The 12859-nt window shown below is 40.1% G+C and overlaps 1 protein-coding gene across 3 annotated transcripts in view; it reads left to right on the top strand.

Annotated features, from left to right (window-relative positions):
* Nucleotides 1–12636, top strand: part of nlgn2b (neuroligin 2b) — a 76299-nt gene extending 63663 nt beyond the window's left edge. For all 3 annotated transcript variants that reach the window (XM_057321128.1, XM_057321127.1, XM_057321129.1), the window contains 5 exons: nt 4156–4341; nt 6262–6527; nt 6643–6796; nt 7634–8000; nt 8127–12636. In XM_057321128.1, coding sequence (XP_057177111.1) covers nt 4156–4341; nt 6262–6527; nt 6643–6796; nt 7634–8000; nt 8127–8997 — 1844 coding nt within the window. In that variant the 3' untranslated portion in view covers nt 8998–12636. The remainder of the gene's footprint in view (nt 1–4155; nt 4342–6261; nt 6528–6642; nt 6797–7633; nt 8001–8126) is intronic.
* Nucleotides 12637–12859: the final 223 nt, after the last annotated feature.

Raw genomic sequence — 12859 nt, forward strand, 5'->3', positions numbered from 1 at the left:
TCTCTCTCTCTCTCTCTCTCTCTCTCTCTCTCTCTCTCTCTCTCTCTCTCTCTCTCTCTCAATTTTCAATTTCTTTCTCTCTCTCTCTCTCTGCCGTTCACTGGAGTGGTGCATATGCATGAGTCCAGCCCCAAACTGCTAGTCTCAGCATCAAAGTCTGCAGGAGATTCAACTCGGCACACGGCTTACAGAGAAACTTAGGCTGAGGCGGGGTTCGACGTTTGAATGATCATTTTCCTAAATTGTAATATGATATTTCTGAGCACATGTGCACGCAACCCGTTGTTTAAGATAATCACTGCATTTTTGCAACGTTGCGTCTTTACGGTCGCAAAACACATCCCTCTGAAGGAAGAAATGGCTGGTTGCCAGGCAACAGCAGCAAACAGCTCTACAGAAGAAGGTTAATATGAAGGCAGTCCGATCTAGAGACCTGCCCTCACAATCACAGCAACCAATTCTTCAACACTGTTCTCCCATTAATCACTCTTTTAGCCAATGATTGTGCTACAGAGGCAAGGAATACTAGTTTACTACACAATTAAGTTTCTGTTTTCTAAAAATAGTATGGGAGACAGTTTGACTAAATGTCTCAGTCTTAAATTATATGCGGTATGTGGTTTTGATATATACATACATATTTCAAGTACTGATGTACAGAGCCAATGCAGAGTTGTGAAAAATGCTATTAATGGCTGGAATACACTACAAGAATTTTAAAATCCTTTTTTAAACTAAACATCATACACTTGCAGACTTTTTGAAAGTTTCAGATAGAAACACACTAACTGATCAAATCTGTATACTGGCACAGACTGTCCAAGTCCAGACTGAAAATCTGGGCAAAATCTGAGCAAAAGTCTTGTAGTGAATTTTAGCCTTAAATTGAGTCGAATCGAATCGCATTTAATTGTGTGAATTTCATCTCATCTAATTAAATCGCAGCGCATTGAATCAAATAGAATCGAATTGCATTGCATTGATTTGCATTATTGCAATTGAATTAAACAGTAAGCCAAGTTTCTGTCTATTTATTTTTACAAAGCTGTATCTTTTGTAAGTCTTATTAAATAATAAGTAAAGAAAAAAATCTAGTTACACACGTTGTTATGGAAATGGAAGGTCATTGCATTGCATTGTGGGTGCCAAGCACAGTATGCGCTAGTATATTTTAATAAGTGTAGCTGGTCAACTGGGTATTTCATGCATGCGTTATATTTGCATACTGCCATAATTCCAAACATTCCGAACATTTTTAAGGTTTACCCCCTCCAGGATTTACCCTCACCTAACTTGAAACTACTAAAAAAAGACCTCACGTCCACACTTCTCTACTAATTTGCACTACAGTTGTATTTGTAATGCACTGGGTGACTTCACTCCTCTTTAGGGACTTGCCTGTGGTGGCCTGATCTTGCAATTTGATGAATATGTAATGTATGTCGTTTTCTAGGGGTTGTCCTTGACTTCTGAGGCTCAAGCTTACAATGTGACTTAGCATATATTCTTTGTACTTGGCCTGGTAAATTCCATTTAGGCGATGTAGAGCACTTTTTGGTCTGTTTTGTACTTTCCTAAAACTTCAAAATTAACATATTGCAACTGTGCTGCCCTCAGTCATGAATGCTGCTTCTGGCAGCGCATCCCCTATATCCTTCAGCACAATGTTATTATTGTCATGTGAATGTTACAGACGTCACAACCCGGTTTTAACATCTGTAACAAACATTTAAAATAACTTCATGTTAGCGTATGATACGAGGAGAAGGTTTTACATGTAGCACGATGCGTGTTTGATCTGTTTTAGTATTGTGGGTTGTTTGTAATATGATGTGCTGTATGTTGTCATTTGTTGCCTTGCCTCACACGCCTGACTTCTGAAAAAAAATAACACGGCAGTTTGTCTTTTTTTGATTCATCCATCTTGGTTTCTTTGACGTGCTCTTTTTCTGCACATACACAGACTTTATCTTGTTCACTGCATGTTAGATATTGGGTCTGAGGACATGCGGCTTTCAAGTAAGGGGACTATTTTATATTATATTATAATTTGTCACTTTTTTTTATATTCTGAAGAACATATCTTCACCTCAAGAGTGCTTTTTTAGACATGCAGAATGTGTTTCTTTTAACATTTGAAGGCTTTGGGTGCTAAAACATCGGTTCAGTTAGAAGTGTAAAACAGAAGGTCTTACGTAAGCGCTTTAGTTCCCATTTACACAGTGACTCCAGAGCTTTATACGCCCTGTTTTAATGAGCTTTACCACATATTCATACATGAATATAATGGCATATGGGTTCGGCTTTTAAGTATGTGTGTGAGTTCTTAAAGGGACAGTTCACCAAAAAGGAAAACTCATCTCAAACCTGTTTTTTATTCTGTGGAACACAAAATGCTTAATGTGATACCTCTCTTTTCTTTTTTTAATGAAATTAAATAGAACATGATGGGTTATAAATATAATTCATGGTTGTTTAACTGTATTTTATAAATTGCTTTTGCTACACATTTATATTACATTTATATTTATGCCTTCGGAAGGCCCTTTAAGTTAAAGTTCACCCCAAAATGAAAATTTCGTCATTTACTCACCCTCATGTCATTTCAAACCTGTATGACTTTTTTCTTCTGCAGAACACGAGAAGGTATTTTGAAGAATGTGGTAACCAAACAACGACGATACCCATTGACTTACATTGGTTTGTGTCCATACAATAGAAGTGAATGGGTACCGCCATTGTTTGTTTATCAACATTCTTCAAAATATCTTCTTTTGTGTTCTGCGGAAGAAAGAATGTCATACAGGTTTGAAATGACAAGAGAGTGAGAATGATGACAGAATTTTCATTTTTGGGTGAACTATCCCTTTAACCAATCATCTTTCGGCGCATTTAGGCTATACATTTGATCTGTATACATGTACAGGAACAGTAAAGAATGGCCCAAGTGTCTAAACTAGCTAATCGTCCAGATTCGCCGTTAAGACAAGATGACAAGATGATAACAAAGCTGCTCCTGCCAGCAATGATAACAGTTAATGCATCCACCCCACCACCCCTGAGGTTCAGTGTGCTGAGTGTTACAGACGAAAATATGCTCCGCTGATGCTTTCATTGTGCTGTGATTAAAGGCGCGTATGTTTTAGGGCAACTGTTTGTTGATTCATGAAAGCGGAGGCTTTGATTCATCGCATTGAATCGAAAAACTCATCATGATTCATTCATTGATTCGTTCAGTCACCCTTGCTGTAGGCTACATTATTACACCAGCGAGTGACTCTCTGAGTCATGTTCATGAACAGTATGTAGGCCAAAGGGTTTAGTCATTGTATCGTTTGCTTAAAAGGTTCTTTCGGAAACAGTGAGACTATATAATGTGCTAAATACAGTGTGCAGCATTTATACTGCAGATAACAAGAGTAAACAAACTATGTCATGCATGACCATGGCAATACATTTGCCTGCTATTTTTATGCATTTTAAAGGTGCTGTGAGTCATTTTTTGACAGAAATGCAATATAATATACACAACTATATAAATACCTTACGTAGTGAAGCGTTATGTTTTTATTACCCTAGAGTGAGCTATTTCTATCAACATACCCCTTACATGGAATTCTACAGTAGCCCTAAACGGACAAACTGCTCTACAGAGTGCGTTTCATAAATACGTTATCTCCTTTGGCAAAGACGATATGATGACATCTTTGTCCTGTGTCAGCCACCATAGTGCTTCGAAAGGGAGGGATGAGCCGTGGAGTGTGCTGTTAGTTGCATTTTGCAACCTCGCCAGTAGATGGCGCTAACATTCCACATTGCTCCTTTAAATTACAATTTCAGTAAATATGTGCCCTTGGACTTGCATAACTTATAACCTTTGTGTTGGAAGAACAGTCTTTACCAGATGACTAATACCATCCACAAAAACAACTTTGTTCTAAACCTTTAATAAGACTCATTCCTAATAGGAACAGGAAGTTAAGACGTCTAATTAAAGCCTTAATCCTCTGCCTCACTTCCTTTCATTTTACAAATGTACTTTGCTCTTCACGGCCTGAGAGCGCTTCATCTTGTACAACATATTGATTGTGGTCTTTTTATACCGTTGGTCCACTCCGTCTGTTATCTCCGGTCTAACTCTCTCGCTCTTTGCAGGTTTTCTGAGCACTGGAGATCAGTCTGCTAAGGGGAATTATGGGCTGCTGGACCAGATTCAGGCTCTGCGCTGGCTCAATGAGAACATCGGCCACTTTGGAGGAGACCCAGAGAGAATCACCATATTTGGATCCGGCGCCGGAGCTTCGTGCGTCAACCTTCTCATCCTGTCCCATCACTCTGAAGGTCTGAGCCTCTGCTCTCATTACTGTCATTATCACAGAAATATTTTAGTTTTTATGTCAAACACAAAATCAGACGTTTCTCAAAGAACTCGTTTTTATGCTGGATATTTTTAAACCACTGATTTAGTACGTGACTGTGTAAGTGCGTCAAGTTTTTGGCACTGCGTGGGTGTGTTTGTGCGCATCCGTGTGTGAGACTGATTTACGTCTCTATCATAAGATCACACATGCGATGCTGTTTATAATGAGAACTGTGAGATAAAAATGGAGCGATGTGAGACAGATTCATAATAAGCAACATGTATAACTGGTGTGTGATGCTGAAGTGTTGGACTGCAGCTGAGCGGATTCTTAATTGATTTCATAGGGAACTGCAGCTGGGGGGTCTTGTATTGGTGTGTGCACGCGCTCGTGTGTGTATGTCTGGGGGGAGGGGGAACGTTTTAATAATTAATAACAGAATTTGCAGATGAAACAGTGGGACACTTTACATAACGGTGCAGCAGGGTGCTGAAACCCAAGATGCTTTCCACACGGTTATTCTGAGCTGGTCTGTGTACTGCTGAGCTCACTTTGAATCACTTTTACTCAAGTAATGAATCAGATTTTCGGAGTTTCAACCTGCTGTATTTACAGCGCTTATTAAAGCAAGCTTCTGACTGCTGGCTCATGCTGTTACAGGTCACACATTGCTGAACGCCAGCACAATCTTTTGACTGTGCAAGCTTGCACTATATTAGGCTTTTACCAACTAATACTTTCTCTGACTGAAATGAGATCTAGACCAGTGGATTTAAACATTTTTTATATTTTTTATATGTTCAAAATAAGTAATGTATAATATTTTTATACGGTAAGTTGGATTTCACAATATTTTGTATTTATAACATAATTTTATAGATATATGATAAAACATAGAAAGAACCCCAAGTTATAAAAATGATAAAAACCCCACTTATAAATAATAAAAACAATATTGAAAAAAACAATTAAAAGCGTACATAGAAAAAAATGAATAAAAACATTGTTGATTGTCTCAAACTATATTTTTGCCTTTATTATTATACCAATATATACTGTAAATTACCTTATATTTTTATATCAATTATATTTTAAATTCAATAATATTTTAGCTTACTTAAATCCTTTGTTTTGTCTTCAATTAATTTAAAGTCACCTTGAGACCCCATAGGATGTTTGACATATCATGAGAAATCAGAATTTTGGTCATAGAGTTTGAATTGGTACTCAGAAGCATTAAAAAAGGAATTTCAGATGTTCATGAAAAATGAACGAAGGCGAAGGGCATTTCTGAAAGAAATATGACCCAATTAATGAATTAATGAATCAATTGTAAATCAATATTTAAACTATGAATTCAATTTAAATGTTTTTTAAAAAATACATTCAGAACGTCCCTCAACTTCATTTTTGCTTCTGAAATCGAAAAAAGGATTATTCAAGCATCTTTGTCTTAACGCTCTGATACTTGTGAGTCACTTGAGAACAAGAAATTGCAATTAGTCTAATGACACACTCTTTGCAAAATGTAATGACTTAAAAAAAATCAATCATAATATTCACAATGTTCCTTAATTGCAAATATATTGTGAATATTCACCAGTTAACCACAAGGACCTTAAAAAATAGTCCACCCAAAAATAAAAATTCTGTCATCATTTATTCACTCTCATGTCATTCAAAACCTGTTATCGTCTGTGGAACGCAAAAGAAGATATTTAAAAAAATGTCTCAGTGGTTTCGTGTCCATGCAATAGAGGCCAATGAGGTCCAGTGTTGTTTGGTTTCCAACATTCTTCAAAATGTCTTATTTCGTGATTTGCAGACTTCTTACAGGTTTGTAACGACATGAGGTCTGTAACTTAATTTGTTTTCTTCTTTTAACCCTCTGTGATTTCAGGTCTGTTCCAGAGGGCTATTGCTCAGAGTGGCTCGGCCATATCCAGCTGGTCTGTAAACTACCGGCCGCTGATGTACACCAAGATCCTGGCCAAGAAGGTGGGCTGCAGCTACAGCGACACTGCCGATCTGGTGGAATGTCTGCGGAGAAAGAGTTACAGGGAGCTGGTGGAACAGGACATCCAACCTGCACGCTACCACATCGCATTCGGACCTGTGCTGGACGGAGACGTGGTTCCCGACGACCCAGAAATCCTCATGCAGCAGGTGAGCTGTTAGAAAGGTTGCTTTGTTTATAATGCTCAGAAGCTCCTAGAATAAAATCATGACAGTTCATGAGCGAGAGTGAGTGCTGTGGGTGACATTTGTGTAATGTCCGCAGGGGGAGTTCCTCAACTACGACATCCTGCTGGGGGTGAATCAGGGCGAAGGGCTGAAGTTTGTGGATGACAGTGAGGGTGATGATGGAATTTCTGCAGCTTCATTCGATTACACCATATCCAACTTTGTGGACAACCTGTACGGATATCCAGTCGGTGAGTTTCCCAGACGCACACGTACAGACTCAAACTAGCGCTTATGAATCTCAAGCGCGATAAAATAAGAAATTATTCTATACTGGAGATATACAGTCTGACTTGAATGTGATGAGATAATATGAATAGATTCAAGACAACAGATCCTTTTGAAGTTGTTTTTGCAATGAGTAGTGTGATTCGCAAACAAATGACTCTTGCGATTCAGTTCATTTTAATGAATCTTTCTTAAAGTTGCTCTGGTACCATATTATACTCCTATAACATTAATATATAAGTTCACTTAAAAAACGTTAAACAAACTAAAAGGAATTATTTTAAACATTGAAATGTTACAAAAACTATTTTTTATTAATATCTTAATTTTTATATTTTTGATTCTTTGGTTTTGATTCTTTGATGATAGGGTCAGGGGGTACACAAACAGTTCTTGGCCACCATTGACTATCATAGTAGGAAAAATTGCTTTGGGAATTTCTTTGTTCTGTTGAACGCGAATATATTTTGAAGAATGTATTAATTACCATTGTAATTTTTCGTACTATGGTAGTCAATGGTGGCCAAGAACTGTTTGGTTACTAGCATTCTTCCAAATATCTTTCTTTGTGTTCATCGGAACAAAGACTTTTATACAGATTTTGAACTTGAGGGTGATTAAATGATGATTTTTGGGTTTCTTTCATGGTTGTTCGAGGTAATGGGTCTAATTTTACCCCTCACCTTGTGTGCTCACCTTCTTATCCTGTATTGAGACAAGGCGCCCTGCTTAGTGTGACAACCAGATCTAAAACATCCATCCTCTTTCTCTCTCTCTCTCTCTCTCTGTTCTTTATTTAGGTAAAGACATACTTCGGGAGACCATAAAGTTCATGTACACAGACTGGGCTGACCGAGATAACGGTGACATGCGGCGTAAAACTCTACTTGCGCTTTTCACTGACCACCAGTGGGTGGCGCCGGCGGTGGCCACAGCAAAGCTGCATGCTGAGTTTCAGTCACCTGTTTATTTTTACACCTTCCATCACCATTGCCAGACGGAGGCACGACCCGAGTGGGCAGATGCAGCCCACGGCGATGAGATCCCGTACGTATTCGGCGTTCCCATGGTGGGCGCCACGGATCTGTTTCCTTGCAACTTTTCCAAGAATGATGTCATGCTCAGTGCCGTGGTGATGACCTACTGGACCAACTTTGCCAAGAGTGGGTAAGCGACCTTTATATAGATTCTCTGTTATTTTAAACAGTTTAAAAAAAGAAACACAAATCTTTATAAAAGGCTTTTAAAAAACAGAATACAAATTCACAATCTCTCTGGGGATTTTTTTTCTAGTGATCCCAACATTCCTGTGCCACAGGATACTAAGTTCATCCATACCAAACCGAATCGCTTTGAAGAGGTGATCTGGACCAAGTTCAGCCCTAAAGACAAGCAGTACTTGCACATCGGGCTGAAGCCTCGCATCCGTGACAATTACCGTGCCAACAAGGTGGCGTTCTGGCTGGAGCTGGTGCCTCACCTTCACACCCTGCATAAAGAGATCATCGACTCAACCACACGACTTCCCCCCGGCCCACGTTCCACCCGCCACCCCACGGTCTCTACCTACTCGCCCGATCCCGACCCAGATGGTTCGGAGCGCCCTCGCTTCTCCCCCTTCCCGGACGAAACACGAGACTATTCGACAGAGTTAAGCGTGACGGTGGCTGTCGGTGCGTCGCTACTCTTCCTGAACGTGCTGGCGTTCGCCGCATTGTACTACAAACGCGACAAACGTCATGAGCTGCTTCAACGGCGCCACCGCCGCCTCTCGCCCCAACGTGGGGCGGGGCCAGGTGTGGGCATGGTGGGAGCCCCGCCCCATAATGACCTGGCGCTCAGCCAGGAGGAGGAACTAATGTCCTTGCAGATGAAGCAACAGAGGGTGGAGCTCGACCACGGAACGCCCCTTCCCCCACGTGGTCTCCATGGCGACCTGGATCCCCTGAGACCACCCGTGTGCCCGCCGGATTACACTCTGGCGCTGCGACGGGCACCCGAGGACGTGCCACTCATGACGACTAACACGCTTTCTATGATCCCCAGCACCATCACTGGCATGCAGCCTCTTCATGCCTTCAACACATACCCCCCTGCCCCGGCACCAAGTGCGGGGCACAGCAACAACGCCCTGCCCCACCAACACTCCACCACACGAGTATAGTAGACCCTCTGAGGGGACCAGACCCCTGAACCATAGGAACACAGACCTAATAAGAGTGGTGCTTTACACGGATAACATCCAACACACCACTTGCATTCTTTTTAACTCGTATCCTCACCCACTACACTGTCTTTCTCTCTCTTTCTGTCTTTTTTCTTTTCATTACCGTTCTTGGATTGAGCATTGATGAAAGTTACGTGAGGAGAAAGCGTGGGCCATTTTCCGCACTCGATACAGCAGCTATTACATTACTGAGCTTCATTTTTCTCCCTCATTTTTTTCCCACGTTCCATTGCCATCTTTCTTTTTCTTATCTTCTCCCCGACTTCTCCGCTGTAGCTGTTTCTAGTCCCCAAAAAAGAACAGTTTTTCCTACTTTGGACTGTTTTGTAAATCAAGAAAACGTATGTGTACAATATGTATTATTGATAACCTTATAAGGCTATGAATGAGAAAAGATTCTACTATCTAATTTTTACCAGCATTCTTGTGCCAAGTACTGTGATCATCGTCCTGTCAGACGCAGTCTCGTGGACAGACGTGGAAAGAATCGCCTGAACTGGATCTGATCAAGGAATTTAGAGAATCGAGGGGAAAAGTGCCAAATTTGTTTTTCTTTTCTTTGTTCCCTCTTTTTTTTCTGCTTTTTGATTTATTTTTGCCTTTCGTTTTGCACTGTTGTTTGCCTATGGGGAGAAATGAAAAATACTATATGTTTATATCTATATAAAAAGTAAAGATATAGGAATCTTACATTTATTTCTTACGCTTTGGGACATTTGCATGATTTGTTTTGTTTTTTATAAAAACCTGGACAACTGAGTTTAAATCCACATGCAAGATTTAAGACTCATCTTTCTTTGTCTTTAACTGTTGTCTTTTTCTGGAACATCTCTTTTTACCACTCTTTCTTTTTATTTTGTGCACTTAAAGGGGGATTTTTTTTTCTCTGTAGATACATGCTCATAATGGCAATGAAAACTGACGATAATAAAGAGAATAAATAGTTCCTTTCTTTTTTTTTATTTATAAATACAGAAGCTCCCGGACTGATCAGATCCCCCTCCTGTCCTTCTTATACCCCAATTTTTCTCTCTGCTCGTGTATTCCTCTGTAGTATCACTGAGTTAAGGAATGGTCACTGTGGTGCACTGTCTCTCCGTAAAGACTCTGACTCCGCCGAACGTCCAGTCTGACGGGATCAACACCTGCGTCTCCGCACAGCTGGAGTCTCTCCCTGTCTCCTATCCAGAGCCCAAGAGAGCTCGCAACCTATCCAGAACATTCTGAGTTTGAACTCACTTGTCATTAGGCGGACATCTTGTGATATGCCTTGTCACCAGACCTGCAGATTCAGCCTCTCACCTCTTTACGTATTTTTTCTGAAATCTCTCTTTCAGGGTGCTGAGAACGATCTGGGAAAGCAAGGTTCGAGTGTGCGCGTGCAAGTGCGTGTGTATGAATATAATGTAAGCTTGTAACGGGACAGATGGGTCTCTGAACAAGAGGTCTTGATACTGAAAAGCTTCTGGAACTTAGGTTTGGTCGGAAAAGTTTAAGCGTATAACACGGACATGATCTGGAACACTGCGCGGCTGGCAGAGCCCTACAGTGGAAGAGGCGTCATCCCTCACACCACTTAAATAAACATTTATTATACGCACACACTAAGGCGACTGTGCATATCGAGCTCATTTTCTCCATCCGTTTGGTTTGTTTTGTCTCGTTTTGACGTTTCTGTCAGTGGAAGGATGACCACAAAATACCACTTTCTGTCATGCCAGACGTTCAGTACTGACAAAAAAAAAACAAGATGCAAAATGTACATTTTTATAAATGTAAGAGCTGACATGGTCTTTGTAAATATTTTGTTTATTGTTGGGCTCACGGTCAATCGCATCCACTGTAAAAACAGGTGCAAGCTCATTTAGCCAATCGCATCTCTCCAGTCAATTCTGAAATCCTGTATTAGACGCCAATTCGCTCTTTTGATTTTAAAGGTATTAAAGGTTTTTTTTGACAGTGTTTCAAAAGACATTCAGTTGTAATGAATGTTGAGGGAAATGAGACTAAAATAAATTCGCATTAGAGGAGATTCAAGTCAAAAATGAGTGCGTTTTATGGAAATACTTGCATTTGGAATTCAAATTTGCTGCAAAACCCGATGTGCTTTAGTCTCTAGAGACAACATAGTGGACAAAAGAGTTGCAGGCTGTATATGACGTTTTAAATAAATTGAAGTTGAAATCATTTGGGGGACAAAGTGAGAAAAGGTTGTAGCAAAAAATAAAAACGGGAACATTAAGGCCCAATCCCAATTCTATTTTCTACCCCTTCGCCTACCCCTCGCCCCTTCCCCTTGCCCCTTGAAACAAAGTGGCAAGGGGAAGGGTTACAAATTTTCCGCTAAGAAATGGGACACCACTACTACACTGGTATACGTCATCATACGTCGTTGCTAGCTCCTAACGTTACGTCAGAGGACATGCGCCGATGCACCGGGTATATGACATAAAAATATCTTTTCTAATATCGTGCAATCAGTGCTGTCCGCTAGCAAACTTCAGTGAATTTTTTTGCAAACGTTAAAAGAACATCACCGTAAATACAAACACAAGATTGAATGTAACATACATAAAATGAAAAATTGTCATAAAAATCCTTATTAATGGCAAAAATTACTTACATTTATTGGTCTGCTTGCTCGAGTGAGCAGCCATGTTGGAAATTTCTCTTAGCCCTTCGTTTGAAGTGAGGTCCCGAAAAATCTTCGTTTGAAGGGCTATCTGGCCCTTACCCCTACCCCTCCAACCAAAAGAGAATTGAGACACCCCTTCACGTGAACGCGCCAAACGGAGGGGTAGGGGAAAGTGTAGGGGTAAGGGTTAGAATTGGGACTGGGCCTAAATGAAAGAAGTTTCATTACCATCAATAGGCTGAAAACTAGCCTTCACGGGTTACACGTAGAAGCCCATTTTAGTTCCTGGTAAGAGGCTTTAGGACATAAATCGCTCGAGTCAGCACCATTTTCTTTCGAGGGGCCTGCTGTTTGAGTTTTTCTCCTGGGGTTTTTTCTAACGCTTCAGTGAACTAAATGACACTGTGGGATTGTTGTTTCTCTTACCTGGTTGTAAGTTCTTAGAAGTGTAACGTTACCCAAACCATTTGAGATTCGGGCTGGGGTGGGATTCCAGAGTTTTGGTTTATCTCTTTGTTGTGAATTTGAGCTGCATATATTTCAAAGTAGAGACTTTAAACAGTTCATATTTTTCTACAAAATAACCGGAGAAAGGGGATTCTACTGGCAACTAACAGACATATAGCACATTCTCACCAGACGCATATGGTGATATTTTTTGTCTTGATTGCCTATGTATTATAGAGGATTTAAAAAATAAAGAAGAAAAACACGGAAAAAACAACTGTTGAGTATTAATGCTTGGTCGCCAAAAAAGACTTGCACCTGTTGAGTTTCATTTTGTTGAATTTCAGCAACGTTAAAAGGCTTGAGATAAGGGGACTGTACGACCGTAACGGGTCTAAAGAATTAAATTCATATTTCTATTTCCTATACAGGCTACTACACACTGTATGTTGTGTATCTGAACTGGACAACATTAAAAAAGGTTATTAAACATACAGATATCTGCCTCATTATTTGTGTGTTATCTCACTACACTGTGAAGCAAATATCGTCTTGATCCTCAATATTTTATAACGTAAAGTTTATTTAGATACAAAGTCCAACTTAGGTTTCATATCTGTACTCCCTGATTTGTCCTCTAGGTGGCAGCATATTTCATTAAAGTGCACTCGGGGTTGTGGGTAGTTTAGCAAACCCTATTGAACCATAAATACACCT

This window comes from Triplophysa rosa, linkage group LG22 (assembly GCF_024868665.1).
Source record: "Triplophysa rosa linkage group LG22, Trosa_1v2, whole genome shotgun sequence".
Taxonomy (NCBI): domain Eukaryota; kingdom Metazoa; phylum Chordata; class Actinopteri; order Cypriniformes; family Nemacheilidae; genus Triplophysa; species Triplophysa rosa.